The sequence below is a fragment of the Oryza glaberrima genome, chromosome 1 (genome assembly GCF_000147395.1).
Source record: "Oryza glaberrima chromosome 1, OglaRS2, whole genome shotgun sequence".
NCBI classification, from domain to species: Eukaryota; Viridiplantae; Streptophyta; class Magnoliopsida; order Poales; family Poaceae; genus Oryza; species Oryza glaberrima.
This window is the reverse complement of record NC_068326.1, coordinates 5363237-5384760: the sequence shown is the minus strand read 5'-3', so window position 1 is coordinate 5384760 and position 21524 is coordinate 5363237. Positions and strand designations below refer to the sequence as shown.

The 21524-nt window shown below is 48.7% G+C and overlaps 2 protein-coding genes across 2 annotated transcripts; one reads left to right on the top strand and one right to left on the bottom strand.

Annotated features, from left to right (window-relative positions):
- Nucleotides 1-1619: 1619 nt before the first annotated feature.
- On the top strand, nucleotides 1620-3914 carry LOC127777013 (probable hexosyltransferase MUCI70). The gene is made up of 4 exons (XM_052303535.1): nucleotides 1620-2067; nucleotides 2282-2494; nucleotides 2724-3305; nucleotides 3568-3914. The coding sequence occupies exons 1-4, from the start codon at nucleotides 1782-1784 to the stop codon at nucleotides 3897-3899; spliced, it is 1413 nt and encodes a 470-aa protein (XP_052159495.1). The 5' UTR covers nucleotides 1620-1781; the 3' UTR covers nucleotides 3900-3914.
- Nucleotides 3915-3933: 19 nt separating this feature from the next.
- LOC127777034 (uncharacterized) lies at nucleotides 3934-5499 on the bottom strand. The gene is made up of 4 exons (XM_052303546.1): nucleotides 4870-5499; nucleotides 4640-4756; nucleotides 4413-4493; nucleotides 3934-4333 (listed from the first exon to the last, which is right to left on the bottom strand). The coding sequence occupies exons 1-4, from the start codon at nucleotides 5380-5382 to the stop codon at nucleotides 4175-4177; spliced, it is 870 nt and encodes a 289-aa protein (XP_052159506.1). The 5' UTR covers nucleotides 5383-5499; the 3' UTR covers nucleotides 3934-4174.
- Between the last annotated feature and the right edge of the window lie 16025 nt (nucleotides 5500-21524).

Here is a 21524-nt window from a genome sequence, read left to right as displayed (position 1 = left end):
TGATTGCGGAGGAGCAGTTTTCTGATCTATGTTTCTTGCTCCCTGGCTGCGCTCTGGATCCTGAACAGATAGACGAAAGAAGTGCTCACACGTCGGTAGGCCTACTCACAACAAAGCACCTCTACCTTGCGGAATGTGGCTCCTTCCCCCACTGTTCTAATTGGAAATTTGTTTGGGAAAATAAGGCTCCTCTGAAGATACAGTTCTTTGGCTGGCTCTTGGTTAGAGATCGTCTCCCTACTAAGAAGAACCTACACAAAAAGACTATTGTCTCGTCCCGATGTGTGATCTTTGTCATCTTGCTAAGAAAACAGCTACACACCTGTGCCTTCACTGTCCGTTTGCTTTGCAGTTCTGGGCATCCATCAATATTCAACTGACCATCCCAACAATAGCGGAAGTTTCGGCCCTCCTTCCCCCACCAATGATCCCAAGTAAACATTTTCGGGTGTTCTATCTTCTTTGTTTCTGGAACCTATGGAATCATCGCCACGATGTGGTTTTCAGGAATGAAGACATCTCGCTCCGCCGCCTGCTCACAAAGTGTATTGATGATTCTTCATTGTGGGTAGAAAGGATAAAACTAGATGAACGTCATGTAATTTCCTCTTGGAAATCTCTCTTCTCATCTACTCTTCGCTCTTCGTATCTGTAATTTGTTTCCATGTACTCCACCTCCCCCTTTTATCGCTATCAATATATTCAGGTGGGGAAACTCCCCCCCCGGGTGAATTTTCTAAAAAAAAAACAGCCATGATTCAAAATGCAACCGAGATTCGAGGCAGAATGCAGGTCAACCAGATCGATAGTGTGGCTATATGGTAATTTTCAAGAGTAAAATACACAAGCGGTCCTAACTGTGTGGTGGCGGCCTGGCCTAGGAAGGAGAAGAACGGAAAAAAAAGAAGAAGAAAAAAAAGAAAATTTTTAAGTAAGTCACATTTCTCAGTCAAGATTATGCCACGTCCCGTCCGTGTGGCATTGCCATATCAGCGCCATATAGGATTCTAAAGGGGCTGTGATGATTTAGGACTTAGATGGGGGATGCTTTGATAAATTCTAGAACTTGAATTTGCATTTTGAGACTTTGGGGATCTAAATGACACATCTCTATAATTTTAAGGACCGCTCATGTACTTTACTCAATTTCCAATTACCAACGCGATCACATACAGTTGAGAGTCCACCCGAGTGTTAGTTTCGAACGGAAAAGATCTTGCACAATACACACTTTGCCGATCGACAAAGCGGTGATGATTATTCAGAGTTTTTCCTTCCTCTGATCTCATCGATTGTTTATCCTCGTAGATTGTTCATATTTCTTTTTCACGTTCGAATAGCTTCCTTAGATGATTTGCCGGGTCGTCTAAGATAGACCAACCAAATTTACTTAGGATTAAGGAATATGTACGAAAGCTTCCTTAGATGATAGACAACTCAACTGAAACTGAACCTGAACCAGTTTTACCTATAAGCGAGAAGTCGTCGGGCGCCCGGGCAAATGCAGCTTGGCCGCAAACTGACACTGACATGTGGCCCCACACGGCCACACCCAGTCACTGTACTCTACATACCCTGCTCGAGCAAGGTATGACTGATGAGCCACTGAGCCACAAGCCCAATCAACCACATCGTCCTAACCGAAAATCCGAAACCGCCACGCGAGTGCGACGCCGCGCGCCCGCGCGCCCACTGTGGAGAGACGGATCGATCAAGCTCGGTCAAAAACACAACCGCGACGTGCGGGGAAGCAGCCGCGGCGGACGTGGAGAGACGGCGAAATGGGGTGGGTGCGGATGCGGGTGCGGAGCCCGCCGGTGATGCAGTCGAAGCTGCTCTGCCTCTCCCTGCTCTACCTCCTCACCACGCTCCCGCTCGCGCTCTACGTCTCCTTCTCCGACCCGGCTTCCGCCGCCTCGCGCTGCCTCGCCTTCCTCCCCTTCCGCTCCTCCGCTCCTTCGTCGGCGGCGTCGGCGGCGCTGTTCGAGTACCCGCGCGAGTACGGCGAGCACAAGCACGCGATCCCCGCCACGCGCGCGCTCTGCTCCGACCCCGCCGTCTTCTCAGGTCGATCCCTCTCCGTCCGGGAAGGACGTAACGGATGTCTCTGCTTCTCTTTTCATGATCCATGGTCGCATGCAAACGCAACAAATGCGGACGATCCTGTTTCTCATCTCTGTTTTTCTTGTTTTCGTTCAGTGTTTTCTGATCAGTTTTTTAAATTTCTGGAATTTGAATGCCATAAGAAATTCACAAGTGCTATATTTTACTCTTGGAACAGACTATAAGACGGTCTTAGAAGAGATCAACAAACTCTGCCGCAACCTCTCGGCGTCTCCTTATGCAAAACCAGCATTGCGGTACCAGAATGGGAGGAGGAACTCGTTCGCGGGAAATTTGTCCACCGTTGAGCGGAAATCCTTCTTCAACCACACTGATAGCGCAGTTGAAATTCCATGTGGGTTCTTCAAGGAATTCCCCGTCAGAGAATCTGGTGATTTCTTTGGCCAATTCGCATTTTTCATAGAGGAGAAAATTCTTGTGGCACGTGAGCATGACTATCATTGAGCTGAAAACTCATTATAATCCCTTGAGTTGCAAGCCAGATGTTTTTATGTGTTCTTTTGCGTATATGCAACTCAAGCCTTTTGTGGTGCAATAATCACGAAACACTGCTACACACTTCGATGTTATCATCTTTGTGAAGACGTTGTTGGTTTTAGACAGATTGGCCATGGAGAAGTGCAATGGCGTGGTGGTGGCGTCGGCGATCTTCAACGACCACGACAAGATCCGGCAGCTCAAGGGGCTCGGCTCCGAGACGCTCCGGACGGTGTGCTTCTTCATGTTCATCGACGATGCCACCCACAGAGTCCTCGCGAGCCACAACATCCTAGCCGGCGAGCGCGGCGAGGCCGGCACGGTCGGCGCGTGGCGCGTGGCGAGGCTTGTCGCCGGCGCCGGCGGCGACCACCGGCTCCCCTACGAGAACCCGGCCATGAATGGCGTGATCGTGAAGTACCTCCTGCACAGGCTGTTCCCGAACGCGAGGTTCAGCGTCTGGGTGGACGCCAAGATGCAGCTCACCGTCGACCCGCTGCTGCTGGTGCACTCGTTCGTCGCCGGGAAGGGTGCGGACATGGCGGTCTCCAAGCACCCGTTCAACCTCCACACCATGGAGGAGGCGATCGCGACGGCGCGGTGGCGCAAGTGGGGCGACGTGGATGCCATCAGGGCGCAGATGGAGACGTACTGCCGGAACGGCCTGCAGCCATGGTCCCCTATCAAGCTTCCATATCCGTCAGGTATTGCAATATAGCACAGAAAGAATTTGCTTTCTCGCCTTCAGTTTTTGGTTTCTTGCTTGATCAAACAAACAAACAGCTATCGTACGAAGCTACTGAAACTGACATCTGAACAATGCCAATAACATGAACAAAATGCGATTAGCCAGCATGTCAACATTGCTGACACATGATATGATAGTGTGTTACAACTCACGAACAATGTAACGCCATCCAAGCAAAGATCAGGGATACGGGATCACGAGATTTTGTTGTGCTGCAGATGTGCCGGACACGGCGATCATCATCAGGAGGCACGGCCTCGCCAGTGACCTCTTCTCCTGCCTCCTTTTCAACGAGCTGGAGGCGTTCAACCCGCGCGACCAGCTCGCCTTCGCCTATGTCCGGGACCAGATGAGCCCCAAGGTGATCATGAACATGTTCGACGTCGAGGTGTTCGAGCACATCGCCGTCGAGTACCGGCACAACCTAAAGCGTGGCAATGGCGGGGCAGGAGGGAAGCAGGGCATCACCAGGATGGCATCCTCGGGAGACATCGCAGGGAGCAGCTGCGAGAGATACCTTCTGAAGATGTGGGGGGAGACTACTGAATAAAGTCTTTGGAAATTTTGTCAGTTCGTTGTTTCATTTTTTTTTCTTCTGAAGATTGCATTGGTGTAAATATACAAAAGGGATAAACACAACTAGAAATGTTGGTAAATAATTGTAGGTTGTAAAATAGGTATGCATAATGAGAATCGAGAACATTTACGTCACAAAGATTGGGGCAAACTTCACAAGCAACTAAGTGGGTAAGACACAGATTCATCACAAGAGTTGTCAGCACTCAACAGAAAGATTTGTCTGAAAGCAAGCATAATACTGGTCAGTCAGGTGCTGGAATCAGTTGACCCCTTGGCATGCTCATACTTGGTCTTGAATTCCTTCCACGCGTCCATGGCATTCTTTGACATCTTCTCAATGTCGTCACTATTGGCTGTTTCAGGAGAAAGCATGGTCTCCACTGCCATCATCATGTTGATGACAGCCTGAAGAAAAGCATCATTAGGCACAAGCTTTGCAGATAACCAAAACAAAACTTGACTAATAAGTTGGTTAGATCATTACCAAGTGCAGGTAAGGCCTCGAGTCACGTTGGTATCGGCCAGTCAATTGCTGACAAACTTCTTTTGCCCTCTGCCATTCTCTCTACAGGATTAAACATAGTATCACTACTAACTAGGTGATTCAGATCACTTACAGAGCTTGGAAGTTGAGTTGAGACAAGAAAGTTTTAAGAGTGAATCCGGATTACTTTGCTTAAACTGAGTTAATACTGGATCATAGAAATGTACCTGGTTGATCAGTACGTCAGTGAGCAGCAAGCCCAGGTCAAGCTTCCTCTCGGAATCGCGCGACGCCGACCACTCCTTCTGCAGCAAGCTCGTCAGCTTTCCCCTGTCGCCGATTTGCTGCGCATGACAAGAGACACGCAGTTGGTAGAAGCACATTTTCTTGATCTAACTAAGATTGAGATGAGAAATGAAGAATCAAGAAATGGATCGGGATGATGGATCAGGAAGACCTCCTTGGTGACTTGCTCAAAGACGAGGTCCATCAGTGTGGCGCGGTCCCTGGGCGCGTCCTCGCGCCGGAACAGCGAGTCGGAGAGCGCGTCCACGCTCGTCCTCATGGTGGCCGCGGCGGCGGCGCTCCGTTCCGCGGTGGCGCGTGACGCGCTGTCCGTGACGACGTTGAGGGAGCACACCGCGGCGGGTTGCACGAGGACCGGGCCGGCGCTCCCGCCGCGCGCCCTCCACGACGCGCCACCCAGAGCCAGCGCCAGCGCCACGCCGGCGCCCACCTTCAGCGCGGTCGTGGGAAACGCCGACGGCCCCCCATTCGCGGGCGCCTGGTGTTCCGGGTCCGGCTGCGTCGCCGCCGCCTGTGCGCGCGCGGTGAGAGGCCTCCACTGGCACCGCGGCGCCAGTCGAACACGAGCGACGCGGCGACGCGGGGCGACCGGAGCTGGAGCACCACGTGCTCCGGGCGTAGCCGTGCAATCCAATGCGCAGATCAACGAGGATGCCATTGCCATCCGCTGGTCTGATCGGTCAGCTTGGTGTCTGGTGAAGCCAGGTTGCAATCATTCTCATATCTCAATTTTGCTTTTTATTGGGAGCTTCAGAGCTTGTGCTACCATGCTTCTGCATGCATGGTGCTTGACGTCTTTTGCTATCGCAAGCAAGGCATCCGGTTCCTAACGCGCTCTTCTTTTTTACTCAAGTTGATTAGCAATTTAACATAGGCTCTAAGCTTGGTTACACTCATGGGCTCATGGTGATATAGCCAAATAAGAATGTGTATTAGAACATATGAGTTGCTCCCTCTACAAGCAAAGCGTTATTCCGGTTGTACTACCGTCTACTACTTAGTAGAGTGCTAGCCTGCTAGTATCTATTCACTGCTGGAATCATGCCACATTTTGTAGTGCTAGACTGCTAGTATCTATGATACCTCCTCATGTCAAAGGAAAAGGAATACTCTTCCTCATTCAAATCGATTATTCCAGTCTCACATCAATTCGTTTGAGCTCGATCCTTCAGGAAGGCCGTCTTTAGTTGCAAATTTTTTTTCAAATTTTCAACTTTTTCATCACATCAAAACTTTCCTACACACACAAACTTCTAACTTTTCTGTCACATCGTTCCAATTTCAACCAAACTTTCAATTTTAGCGTGAAAAACACAGCCGAAGTCATGGTAGGAATTAGGCAAACACTAAATTATATTGAAGATGGAGAAAGAGGTACCAAAAAATTTATTGCGAATTTCCGTACCTTCTAGTACCCAAGATACCAAGAGGTATCATATTTTACACTAGAAAATGTGATATCTCCCGAACTGTAAAATCACTCTTTTTAGATTAGATCGCCCCTATTTTAAACCTTCTTTCTTTTTTTAAAAAATAAAGCATGTGACTAAGTAAGGTTGATCAAAGTTGAACATTAAATCCTACGGAACCCCATTTGTCTTTACTAATGTAAAAGATACACAGGGAAACTAGGTTAGGACAAGATCAGTTGGATCAGGTGGTGCACTGGTGCTACATAGATTGACTGAGATGATTTTATAAGGGGACTGCTATATAACGGAATCCTGTTTTCAAACGGGATAATCCCGAGTAGGTATCAGGAGTGATACCTATCATGTATCAGACGATTCTACACAACAGGATGATCCCGAATAGGTATCAGGTATGATACCTATCAGGTATCAAACGATTCTACACACGTTTCAGGTGATACCTACAAATATCATGTGATACTTATCAGGTATCATATGATTTTCTACCACGTATCGCGTGATACTCGTAAGGTATCAGATGATTTCAACCACGTATCGCGTGATACTCACGAGGTATCATGCGATATCTGCCGTGTATCAGACGATTTCTACCACGTATCACGTGATACTCGCGAGGTATCAGGCGATTTCTACCATGTATCACGTGATACTTGCGAGGTATCGGATAATACCTACCAGGTATCAGGTGATTCCTACTAGATATAGCTGGGCATCTCGTTGTGGGAGGAGCACCCCGACACGCGTGGTCGCCCCCTGCAGCCATCCCTTGTAGACGAGGATGGCGACGGCGGCGGTAGCGGGGGACGGGCGCGGCGGTGGTGGGGGATGGGCACGGCGGCGGCGGCAAGGGACAGCGACGACGGAGGTGGGGATGGGCGCGGCGGCGGGGGACGGCGACAGCGGCGAGTGAGTGTATGGATAAGAATCGCATTGTGGAGAGGAGCTATCCTGTTGGGGGACGGTATCCCGTCCCCTAACATTCCCGTTTTATAAAGTAGCCCCTTTAAACCTTTGTTCGTCACTCTCACAAGAGAATTGACGGGGGATTTGAAGGAAAATATTTTCACATCTATTGAGGTTTGTAATTAATTATTTTCAATCCCGAACAAACCTTAAGCCACTCGGCGGACGGAATCGAATTCTCCGATATATCATGCACGCCTCAACCTATCGGCCCTATCGCCCCTACCCTCTCACTTAGACCGGGCTCGGCCTCAGCCCGCCGTATCAGCTCAAAGCTTCAAATACCACTCCGAGGTGACGCAATGTCAGCTGTGAGCCGCTTTTTTTGTCCCGTCCTTTTGTTCAATGTTTCCCGAAATTTACGTAGTTTTTCGAAATTTCGGATCTATCGGTCCTCACGAAATTTTCAGTGGTACTAGCGGATTAGCTCGAGGAAGCGCTAGTGCGCAGCTAATGGCGGCGGAGCGTCACGGGTGAGACGGCCCGACGCCGGAGAACTACTGTGTGGCGTCGGGCTTCTCCGCGGCGCGCGGAAGATGCGCGTGGAGCTCGACGAACAAAGCGAAACAATCCATACGCGATTGCCAATCTGCCATACACTCTTATGCTAATCGGATCGAGTTTGCATTGGCGGACGGCGGGGTAGTATTACGATGGACTAGTCCGAGTTAAATTTCTTCCTCGAAATGGAAGCGAAGTAAGATCGACTTCGAATCGGAGAACGCACGCATGCCATCTACATAATTAGCGGCTGCGTCAGCGTGCGTACACACCCCTGTCAGATCAGAAGAGATTGTGTGATTTGTGAGCGCGCCTACGCGCTTTGCGTCAGTTCACCTAGGCATGGAAACTTCTTCGTCTGATTTCTCTTCTACAACGGAGGTGGCGGTGACCCCGTCGAGCGCGATGAAGATCATCCTCCGCATTAGGCTCTCGCCGGCGTGGACGCCCGAAGAGGACGCGTGCCTGGAGCGCCTCGCCAGGGGGTACGGCTTCCGCCACTGGCGCCGCGTCGCCGAGGAGATGCAGCCGAGGGAGCGGCGCCGCTCGCCCAAGCAGTGCCGCGACAGGTGGCGGGACCACCTCGCCCGCGACGTCTACCACCGCCCCTTCACCGCCGACGACGACGCCGAGCTCGCCCACCTCCGCCTCCGCGGCGGCGGCGGCGACCGGTGGAAGGACATCAGCAGGGCCGCCCACTGCCGCATCTCTCGCGCCATGAGGCGCCGGTGGAGGGAGCTCCGCAAGAGCGACGCGTTCCTCAGGGCGCTGTACTGGCATCCCGACCAGCCGGTGCCACCGCTACTTGACGACGCGTTGTCGTGCAGCGACGTCCTCGACTCCAGCGTGGCCTCCTACCATGGTGGCTGCGACGCCGTGGCCGGCGGCGGCACGATCGTTGCACCAGGGTTCGCCTGCTTCGCCGCATAGGCGCATAACTGATGCGGCCTCTGAACTCTGAAGAAGTTGGTGACAAGTACTACCAACTTGTAGAGTTGTAGTCCTTTTTTTGTTGTATTTGATGATAAATCAGTATATTGTACGATAAAAATATGGATTAAGTATTTTATTTTTCGAGCTTAATCTAATCTTGTTGGCATTCTCTTTGAAGGCGTAATGCTTGAACATGCTATTTAAGAGCGATTTATAGTCTTTGAATCTCCCAATAACCTGACACTAAGTGCAGTCCCAGCGCTACACTAGTAGTACTTTCTATATTCTCTATTTTTTTTAACGACTTGCACTAGGCGGTGCGAAGTTCTATTGATAGAATAGGAAAAAATTGCAAGATTACAACTCTGGAGAGTCGTAACCAGGAAAAGCAAAAAATATACCACCACCCACACGCCAACATCGCCAACACACACGCCTAGGAGAAGGCTAGCACCGGATCGGCCGCCGCTAGGCGTGACCGACCGCCACTAGGCCAACAAAGGGGCACAGACGAGATCGAAACCACGGCTGACGCACCGATTGCTCCACCACCACACAAGCTTTGCCGACATGTGGGACCCTTGCACCGGCGTCCCCCGCCGGCCAGCCTTCGTGCGCCGAAGACCGCGCCACACCCACCGGCAGCTCCTCCTCTCACCTAGGTCGCCTCCTCCACCGCCGGCCGCGCCTCTCTGCGCCAAGCCGGCCTCCTCCACCGGACGCGCCACTCGCGCCAATCTGGCCTCCCTCCATCGGCCGTGCCTCTCGCGCCAAGCCGGCCTCCATCTCTGCCGCCCGCGCCTCTCGCGCCGAGCCGGCCTCCGCTGCCATCGGCTGCGCTTCTCTGCGCCAAACCGGTCTCCGACCCCTCCACCGAACGATGCCGCGCCGACCAGATGCAGCCGTCTCCCACGCCCTCGGCTAGTCAACCGAGGCCGCCATGCCTCCGGTGACCGCAAACACGGTCACCACCACTGCAGCCGCTGCTGCCGAACACCCAGCCACCTCGCACCCGACTCCTTCCCCGCCGCCGACGTCACCACCGCCTCCAGAGTTGCAGCCGCCGTCGTCGCTGTCACCGACGCCAACCACCGCCTCCGCAAACTACCGCTGCGCCGTCGTCCTCCAACACCGAGCAGCTAGCTGCCCGACGCCATGTCTTCCGCCGCCGCCGCCGCCGCCAGTTGACACGGCAGCCACCACATCCACGACCGCCGCCGCCGTCACCACACCGTGGCTGTCGTCACCAACTGCTGCCCGCGTCCAGATCCGGCTGAGACCGCCATCGCCACTATATTCTCTATGTTATCTATAAGGGCGATCCTTAAACATTTTCGGTTCTATCATTCAAGTCCCCAAACCTCTAAAAATTATTTTTCAAGTTTTTGAACTTTGTCCTTGTGTCGTACTTACCCAAATGGGTTCCTCACGTTGTGTGCTCTGATTTGTCACGTTGACACTCATATTATTGAGACCCACATATTAGATGTAGAGATTATGGGTACCCCATACCGACACTGCATGGTTATCCGACTGGTTATAGGGGATAACTTATATCTATGAAATATGTAACGGATCATGACTTGGGTATTACATTTCCTTGTATATTATGGAACGGCGTAAAGTCCTGGTTTGATAATATTGTAAAGTAGATTTAGGAAACCTATAACGTATTGGTTAAGATTTCTATCTTGTAATCCTGCCCCATCCTATATAAGGTGGGCATGAGGCCCTCTAGAGGGCATATGAGACATAACCAGATCATCAGATCAATACACACCCGGCGGATTCAAATCCCTAAACAGGAGTAGGGTATTACCTCTCATTGAGAGGGCCTGAACCTGTCTAAATCCTTGTCTCCGCATCCATCCACTTTTAGGTCTCGTGCGCTACCCCTTTTATTATTGCCGAATTCATGTTTCGACAGTTGGCGCGCCAGGTAAGGGTGCGTCGAGTTATCTATCAAGAAGTGAGACGGAACCAATTAGAAGTCGCCGAATCAGATTCAATCTAGCAAGGAAAATCAATCTCAGCAAATTGGATCGCTCCAATCTCCGACGTCACCAATGGTGGTGAATCCTCAAGATACAACTCGCCAAGATGCCGGCTGGAGCTGCTATACAGTCCGTAGCCAAAAAAATCGTCTGTATCCAAGAGATCATCGGCCACGTCTCCAGCTACCAGCCTGCACAACCCTACTTGATCATACTGCTCTGCATGGAGGTCGGCCATGGGAGTCACCACTGCTATCTGGACAGGCATGCTGGAGCGGCGGATGTTCACATGCACCGGATAGCAATCGAGCCGCCGATCCTGTTGTCGTCATCGTCGCCGTTTTCTGTTATGCTCGGTGAGATTGATTCCGTTGAGATCAGACGGGACGTTTCGAGTTCGACGTGGACTCGGCGCCTCGGCGGAGGCGTGTAGCAGCGCGTCATCCACCGCAGCCATCTATCAGCCGTGTGAAGACAGCTACTCGCCGGGATAGCAATCACCCGTCAGCACATGCACTTGGACATGCAAGGATCGGCTCTGCATCTACACGCATAAACACATGCATGCATGGATAAAAACTGCTTTCCGGCATCGGCTGATTTATCGTTCCAATCTATTATTATAATTATGATATTATTTTTAATCATAGATTGATCTGCCCTTTGATTCTTCTTTTCCTCTCGCGTGCATATACTGGCGTTTGACGGCTCCATGATTACCTCCGACGACGGCATCATGCTGAAGGACTGTTGGTTACAGGGGCAGATGCACGCACAGTGGCATGCAATACTTTCAGATGCATGGACATGCAAATTAGCATGCGTATATGCTGCATGCGTACATCAATATATATAGCATATAATATCTATACGTCATTGCTAATTGCTATTCCTAATCAGTCTGATTAATATATTGGGTATTTTTTGCATGTGAGATCATCGTTGGCCTATCCATCCGGCTGACGTCGCCCTGATCTGGCTGGAGCGAGCTGCTCACACGCATAATTTGCACTCTGCCGTACGCACATATATACACGCGTGCGAGCAGATTGGGAGCAAACATGTGTGAGGACATATCCTAGCGTTTTCCAACCATTGCTGGGCGTCTTCATCTTCACAGTCGGCTTTGCCTTCGCCACCGCCAATTGGTGTCTCCGCCTACACGGCTGGCCTATTATGCCGCCATTATTGGGCGTCCACAACTTCACCAACCGGCTTGCCTTCGCCGCCGCCAATTGGTGTCTCCGCCTACACGGCTGGCCTATTATGCCGCTGTTATTGGGCGTCCACGACTTCACCGCCGGCCTACCTCCGTCGCCACCGACTAGTGTTTCCGCCTACACGGCTCGCCTATTATGCCGCCGTTGTTGGGCGTCTACGACTTCACCGCTGGCCTGCCTCCGTCGCCGCCGACTGGTGTCCTCGCCTATACGGTTGGTTGGTCACACCACCGTTCATGGGCATCCACGTCTTCACCGACCGGCTTGCCTTTGCCGCCGCCGACTGGTGTCTCTGCCTACACGGCTGGCCTATTATGCCGCCGTTGGTGGGCATCTTCGCTTTCACCGTCGACCGCCTTCTTTCGCCGCCGACTGGCGTCTTCATTGTTATTGATGGATGACTTTGTTCCCACATCAACCACCTCTGCCGTTATCAAGAGGAATATTACAAAGCTAAGTCATCATTTTTTCTTATATGATATTTTCCTTTTCCTCTGCCTCACTACATCAACTGGTTCGCCGTTGACTAGTGAGTCGGGGGCTACAGATGTTATATCATATTTTTTCAATAATTTTTCATAATATTTATCTTGATTGCTTACGATATAATCTGAGTACAAAAGTGCCTATCGAGTTATAGAGTTCTATCTCCCTATGCTTTCCGTTTGGTTTGTCGATGGATAGTTGCCTTTGGGTCGATTCCTAGCACCCGGGGGCTCGTTGGATGGACCAAGTAACGCAAGGTGCTAAGTATTACTCGGAATAAATCAGAAGCATAGAGATGAGATAAATTTATTTTCTGCTCTTAATAATTGCAAAAGTACCCAAGTAGTAAATCTGATCCGTGAAACTTTGTTCCATTAATGACGAACTCATGTCACTCATATGCATGTTTGGGAAGTGCGTAGGCCGACTCCCAGTGCTTGGTGGCTATGACTAGTCGGGCAGAGTGTTTAAACGTAATGAGTCATCTGCTCGGGGAAATCAAAATTGACGAGAGGAGAAATACATATTTATAAACACTTTTAATACTTGAATGAGGAGAAATACATATTTACAAACGGAAAGCATATTTATAAGCCATGAATCCCTTACATCAGATACTACTCATCCTATATGTTTGTTCTGCAGGATCCAGATCCAGATATGCATCAAAGGGATTCATGGCTTTAAGCTTATCTCCTATGTTACAGGAATGGATCAGTCAGAACATCACCACCGGTTTGCCATCGTCACTGCCGACTGGTGTCCTCGCCAATACGGTTGGGTGGTCACACCGCCGTTGTTGGGCGTCGTTTTCTTCACCGACCGGCTGCCTCGTCCGCCGTCGACTGGTGTTTTCGCCTATACGGTTGGTTGGTCACACCACCGTTGTTGGGCGTCTACGTCTTCACCGCCGGCTTGCCTTCGCCGCCGCCTACTGGTGTCTCGCCTTCACGGCTGGCCTATTATGCCGCCATTGTTGGGCGTCTACGGCTTCACCGACCGGCTCGTCTTCGCCGCCGCCGACCGGTGTCTCCGCCTGAACGGCTGGCCTATTATGCCGCCGTTGTTGGGCGTTTACGTCTTCACCGACCGGCTTGCCTTCGCCACCACCGACTGGTATCTCCGCCTGCACGGCTGGCCTATTTTGCCGCCGTTTGTTGGGCGTCTACGTCTTCACCGACCGGCTTGCCTTCGCCGCCGCCGACTAGTGTCTCCGCCTGCATGGCTGGCCTATTATGCCACCATTGTTGGGCGTCTACGTCTTCACCGCCGGCTTGCCTTCGCCGCTGCCTACTGGTGTCTCCGCCTGCACGGCTGGTTTATTATGCCGTTGTAGGACATCTACATCTTCTCCGACCAGCCACCTCGTATGACGCCAACTGGTGCTATCGTCTTCATGGCTAGCCACGTCGCCGCCACCGCAAATAGGCGTCATCACTTTCAACGCAAGCTGTCTATGTCTGCTGCCGACTGGTTTCTTCACTTCCATGGCTGCATGATTCTGCCAGTGTTGATTGGCCTTATCGTCTTCACCGCCGGTCGTCTCGTCTGCGGTTGACTAGTGCCCTCGCCCATACGGCTGGTTTATACTGCTACCATTACTGATGTACGTCATCGTTTTCATTGCTGGCCACCTTGTCTGACGCCGACTGGCTTGTTCACCTCCATGGCTGCGCGTTTTCGTCATCATTCTACTTCTTCCATCGCCGACTGCTTTGTCACCATGGTGGAGCGACTTCATCTTTATTATCTTCGGCACCGGCAAACTCTATTGCCTCTACTTCGCAAGCTTTGCTACTTCACCAACCACGACGACTACAAGAATTTCGACATCTCGGCATACGTCACCAAATGTGATGCCGTGTTATTTTACTACAACAAGTGGTGTTCCAATCTTCAATATTTCTACTCGGACATCCTCAACACATATCTTCACTCAAGCAATGGCTACTCGACGACAAGAAGATATAGTTCTCGACTCTATGTTCAGTTGTTTCCCAACTAATCAAAGAGTCGGGGGCTACACAAATACAAGACTCTCAAAATTCGACAAGCTGAATCAATCAATTAATCAACCAACGAGTCAACTCCAGAAGTCATTATCTTCATCTTTGCTTCGGAGCAGACATTCTACTTTAGCAACTTCAATTATTTCACTGACAATTTTGGCTTCTTCATGCCGCCACAATCTACTTCAAATTTCTCAAGTATCAAGTTTGAGATTTAATCTACATATTCGGGAGGTTGGAGTTATCAACCAATTAACTCAGATTCAACGAGTTGGACAACAATTTCTACTTTCCTTCAAGTGAAGCATCTGCAACAGCTACAATTCCAAGTTCTACTGCCATCTTTACAAATCAAGGGGTGTTGCATCAATCTTCGTTATGCACACATCAAGAAAATTACTTGAGGTTCGATATCTTCTCAACAGTTTGATGGATTATTGTCACTGACTTCATCACCAGCACCTCTACTTCATCGGCCCTGACATCTCTGCCGTTGCTAATGGATGACTATGTCTTCGCCTTCGGTTGCTTCCTTCATTGCTGACTTGTTATTTCGCCTTCACGGTTGACCTCGCTGATGAGCATCTTCGTCATTATCATTGGTTGCTACACTGCTATTGACTGGATCACCGACATCGTCATCTTCATCAATATCCTGTCAAGCCTCTTCAACATATCCTATTCTACTGTTATTTGATGGGCAACTTTGTCATCATAGTCGGTCATCTATGATTGCTGCTTATCATCATTACCGTCGGTTGCGTTTGTTGTCGTCGACTATTTTCTTTATCTTCATGATTGGTGGATTTCGTCATCGCCTTTGATGCGTGTCTACATCTTCACCATCGGCTTGCTTTCATCACCACCGACTGGTATCCTCGCCTTCACGAATGGCTTATTATGTCGCCACTAGTGGGCATCTTCATCCTCTTCACCAGCTGCCTCGTCTGTCACCGACTGATTATTTCGCTGTCATGGTTATACAACTTTATCGCTGGGCACCTTCATCTTCGTTGCTGGCTGACCTGACTGCTGCTGACTGGTTTCTTCACCTCCACGGCTGCGCAACTTCATCACTTTTGATTGGTATCACTATCTTCACTACCACCAATATTTTTGCCACCCCTGGCGGGCAATATTATCTCTATATTGGTCATCTTGTCTCTATGCCAACTACGTCAGCTACTATCAATGGACAATTGTGACTATGACAGAAGGACAAGCTATATGCTCAGGGGCTTACTAGCTCAAACACAAGTATCATACCTTCAATTTGGACTTGTTTCGAATACATGCAACATGAATTCATGATCATGGGTCTATTTTCTATGCTTAAAGACTGGACTATCTATTATTCCCCGTAAGGGTTATCAACCGAATACTTGCGCCAGTCGGGATTCAATTATTATATCTATTTGGGAATATCCCATAAGGGATAATCACTCAGATCAGAAGCTATTCATATGAGCTACACTTGGTCTATATCACCCAGAAGATTTATTACTCGGGAGCATGTTACATGCGTCATCCTTTAAAGGGTGTCGCAGGCATATTTTTTGGCCTAGGCCTAATATGTCTGCAGCCCATATTTCCAGGTGTGGCCTGTCACGTTCTTTTAGGGACTTAGGCACTTTTTGCTTATGCCAAAGTGCGCGTGATCAAGTGCCCAATATCTTAAAATCATTTTATACCGCAGTTACTCAACTTTTTAGGAGTTGGTACAATGCATCTTAAAATGTGTCAAACAGTAAAGCTTTATATAGCTGCCCCGCTGACTTTTTTATATAGTCATGGCGCTGTTTGGGTTTATCAAGCAATTGATTGGATACAATATCATTGCTTTTTGCCACGTAAGTGTGCATTTTTATTGACCAACATTATGGCTTAGGCAGATTATATATTTTGTTCATTTTCCAGACGGTTGGTAAATCCTTATGAGTTTATTTACTCGGATGTTACACCACATATGCCATATATTTCCAGGTGTGGTGAAACCATGTGTCTTTTAGGGACTTAAGCACATCTGTTAAAGCAGTGTGCGCATGGCGTATGCCCAATACTTTGGAAATTTCTTTATTCACAACATACAAGCTTCTTTATAGCTGTTTTGCTATGTGAATTTTCAATGATGCAATCAACTTTAGGTTGCACGCATCATATTTTACAAAGCAGTCGGTATATCAATTGGATCATATTATTCAGGGATTCACACCGCATATGCTATATATTAATATTAAGTCACTCGATTGACTACAATTATGAAAACCACTCAGTTGGTTGGATTATTTACTCCTTAACTATATGTTTAGTTTGTTCAACTATCCACATAGTTGGGGGCTACACCTATTAGGTGCATCTAGTCGATGCACCTAAGTCTACATTCAATTATTTTTCAGCCCTCCACAGTCTTCATATTTGGTAAAAGTACTCAGGAGACCATGACAAAGATGATTGAAGCACTTGGCTTTGGAATAATCTGGTTCGAGAGAAGATTATCTTTTCGACTGTAAAGGTCTTAGGGGCTACTGTGGAGATTATGGGTACCCCATACCCACACGGCATGGTTATCCGACTGGTTATAGGGGATAACTTATATCTATGGAATATGTAACGGATCATGACTTGGGTATTACATTTCCTTGTATATTATGGAACGGCCTAAAGTCCTGGTTTGATAATATTGTAAAGTAGATTTAGGAAACCTATAACATATTGGTTAAGGTTTCTATCTTGTAAATCCTGCCCCCATCCTATATAAGGTGGGCAGGAGACCCTCTAGGGGGCATATGAGACACAACCAGATCGTTAGATCAATATACACCCGGCGGATTCAAATCCCCAAACAGGAGTAGGGTATTACCTCTCATTGAGAGGGCCTGAACCTGTCTAAATCCTTATCTCCGCATCCATCCATTTTTAAGTTTCGTGCGCTACCCCTTTTATTATTGCCGAATTCATGTTTCGACATTAGATACATGGGAAAGAAATAAAAATGCAACACACTCTCATTCTCCCTCTTCCTCTTCTCTTCTCCATCTTCCTCATCACCGGCATTGCGGTGACAGTGGGGGGATCAGACACTGCCGCCACGATTTTGTCCAAAACTGATGAGACTGCCGTCAGGAGGGTGCTTCTCAATACGTTCAAGCTTGGTGCCCTCGGCCACCGTGCCTCCGCCGGTGTACCTTGCCCGTAACATCGCTACGAGGTGTTCCCCAACCCACGCCACGTCAGCGGTGGCGCAGGCGGAGCGTGTAGCGATGACAACCTGTGGTAATGAAGGAGGCGGCTAGAGAGTCGATGGTGAAGTTGGTGACAGCGAGCAGCTGAAATAGTAGTGCCATGTAAGATGGCAGCTCTCCGAAGAGCTTCCAGATGCATGGTGCGACTGCCGTTGACCACCACGAAAGTCCAGTGGAGCTCCTTGTAGCGGCGGTTTGGGGTGAGGTGGTCGGGATGTGGATTGTGTCATTGTCGAAACATGAATTCGGCAATAATAAAAGGGGGTAGCGCACGAGACCTAAAAGTGGATGGATGCAGAGACAAAGGATTTAGACAGGTTCAGGCCCTCTCAATGAGAGGTAATACCCTACTCCTGTCTGGGGATTTGAATCCGCCGGGTGAATTATAGATCTGACGATCTAGTTGTCTCATGCCCCCTAGAGGGCCTTCTGCCCACCTTATATAGGATGGGGGGCAGAATTACAAGATAGAAACCTTAACTAATACGGTATCAGTTTCCTAAATCTACCTTACAATATTATCAAACCAGGACTTTAGGCCGTTCCGTAATACACAAGGAAACGTAATACCCAAATCATGATCTGTTACATATTCCATAGATATAAGTTATCCCCTATAACTAGTCGGATAACCATGCCGTGTGGGTATAGGGTACCCATATTCTCCACAGTAGCCCCTGAGACCTTCAAAGTCGAAAAGATAATCTTCTCTTGAACTAGATTACTCCAAAGCCGAGTACTTCAATCATCTTTGCCATGGTCTCCCGAGTACTTTTACCAAGTCTGAAGACTGTGGAGGGCTGAAAAATAAAGTCAGGTGCATCGACTAGATGCACCTAATAGGTGTAGCCCCCGACTACGTGGTTATTTGAACAAACCAAGCATATAGTCAAGGAATAAATAATCCAACCAACCGAGTGGTTTCAATAATTGTAGTCAACCAAGCGACTTGATATTAATATGTAGCATATGCGGTGTGAATCCCCGAATAATATAATCCGAGTGATATACCGACTGTTTTATAAAACATGATGCGTACAACCTAAAGTTGACTACATCATTGAAAATTCACATAGCAAAAATAGCTATAAAGAACCTTGTATGCTGTGAATAAAGAATTTTCCAAAATTTAAGGCATACGCCATGCGCACACTGCTTTAACAGATGTGCTTAAGTCCCTAAAAGACACATGGTTTCATCACACCCGGAAATATATGGCATATGTGGTGTAAAATCCGAGTAAATAAACTCATAAAGGATTTACCAACCGCCTGGAAAATGACCAAGATATATAATCAGCCTGAGCCATAATATTGGTCAATAAAAATGCACACTTACGTGGCAAAAAGAAACGATATTGTATCCAATCAATTGCTTAAAAACCCAAACAGCACCTTGACTTATATAAAAAAGTCAGCGGGGCAGCTATATAAAGCTTTACTGTTTGACACCTTTTAAGATGCATTGTACCAACTCCTAAAAAGTTGAGTAACTGCGGTATAAAATGATTTTAAGATATTGGGCACTTGATCACGCGCACTTTGGCATAAGCAAAAAGTGCCTAAGTCCCTAAAAGAACGTGACAGGCCACACCTGGAAATATGGGCTGCAGACATATTAGGCCTAGGCCAAAAAATATGCCTGCGACACCCTTTAAAGGATGACGCATGTAACATGCTCCAGAGTAATAAATCTTCCGGGTGATATAGACCAAGTGCAGCTCATATGAATAGCTTCTGATCTGAGTGATTATCCCTTATGGGATACTCCAAAATAGATATAAAAATTGAATCCCGACCGGCGCAAGTATTCGGTTGATAACCCTTACGGGGAATAATGATTGGTCCAATCGTTGAGCATAAGAGATTGACTCATGACCATGAATCCATGTTAAATGTATCCGGAACAAGTCCAAATTGAAGATATAATCCTCGCGCTTGAGTTGATGAGCCCCTGAGCATATAGCTTGTCGTTCTGTCGTGGTCAAAATTGTCCATTGGCAATAGCTGATGCAGTTGACATGAAGGCAAGATGACTAACATGGAGATGATATCACCCATCAAAGCTGACGAAGATGTTGGTGGTGGTAAAAACAATTGCACCAATCAAAGGTGATGAAGTCACATAGCCATGGAGGCGAAGAAACCAGTCGGCGCAGGCAGATCAACTAACAATGAAGATGAAGGCACCCAGCAATAGCGACAGAGCTTTGTAGCCATGGTGACGAAATAATCAGTCGGAGACAGACGAGACAGCCGGTGAAGAAGACGAAGACGCCCATCAGTAAAGGCATAATAAGCCAGCCATGAAAGCGAAGACACCATGGGCGGCGGCGGAGGCAAGCCGGTGGTGAAAACGTAGACTCTCATCAATGGCAATGGCAAAATCCATCAATCATGAAGATGAAGAAAATAGTCGGCGAGGGCAAACGCAACCGACTGTAATGACAATTAGCAGCAACAGACATGATCGACTATGATGACGAAGTTGTCCATCGATAGCAGTAGATTAGGCTATGTCGAAGAGGCTTGACAGGATGTTGATGAAGATGACGATGTCGGTGATCTAGTCAATAGCGGTGTAGCAGCCGATGATAATGATGAAGACGATCATCAGCGTTTGCGTAGTAGGTCAACCATGAAGGTGAAATAATAAGTAGGCGAAGACATAATCATCCATTAGCAACAACGGGGATGTCAAGGCCGATGAAGCAAAGGTGCTGGTGATGATGTCAGTGACAATAATCCATCAAACTGTTGAAAAGATATCAAAGCTCGAGTAGTTTCCTTGATGCAAGCATGTGCATAAAGAAGACTGATGCAACGCTTCTTGATTTACGAAGATAACTGTAGAACTTAGTGTTATAACTGTTGTAGATGCTTCACTTGGAGGAAAGTTGATGCTGTTGTCCAACTCGTCTAAACCGAGCTGATTGGTTGATAACTCCAAACTCCCGAACATGTTGAATTTATCAAATTTTGAGCCTTATATTTGTGTAGCCCCCGACTCTTTGATTAGTTGGGAAACAACTGAACATAGAGTCGAGAACTGTAGCTTCTTGTCGTCCAGTAGCCATTGCTTTAGTGAATATATGTGTTGATGTCCGAGTAGACATATTGAAGATTGGAACACCACTTGTTATAGTAAAATAACACGGCATCGCATGCTGAGATGTCGAGGTTCACAAAGACGTCGTGGTTGGTGAAGTAGCAAAACTTGCGAAGTAGCAGCAATAGAGTTTGCCGGTGCCGAAGATAATAAAGATAAAGTCGCTCTACCATGATGACAAAGTTGCCTTGTCGTGATAAAGTGAACACGAGTCGGCGGCAACAGAAGCAAACCGGTAGTGAAGACGCGTAGTTTTGAAGATAAAAGCACCAGTCGGCGGCGGCATAACCAGTCGGCGGCGGCATAACCAGTCGGCGGCAGAAGACAATGATGTCCATCAGTAGTGGTAGCGGTATAAACCAGACGTAGAGGCGAGGGCACTAGTCAACAGCAGACGAGATGACCAGCGGTGAAGAAGATAAGGCCAATCACCATTGGCAGAATCATGCAGCCATGGAAGTGAATAAACTAGTCGGCAGCAGACGTAGACAGCTTGCGTTGAAGATGATGACGCCTATTAGCGGTGACGGCGACGTAGCCGGCCGTGAAGAAGATAGCATCAGTTGGCGTCATAACGGGCCAGCCGTGCAGGCAAAAACACCAGTTGGCGGCGGACGAGGCGGCCGGTCGGTGAAGAGGTAGACGCCCAACAACGGCGGCATAATAGGCCAGCCGTGCAGGCGGAAACACCAGTCGGCGGCGGACGAGGCGGCCGGTCGGTTAAGACGTAGACGCCCAACAACGGCGCCATAATAGGCCAGCCGTGTAGGCGGAAACACCAGTCGGCGGCGGATGAGGCGGCCGGTCAGTGAAGACGTAGACGCCCAACAACGGCGGCATAATAAGCCAGCCTTGCAGGCAAAAACACCAGTCGGCGGCGGATGAGGCGGCCGGTCGGTGAAGACGTAGACGCCCAA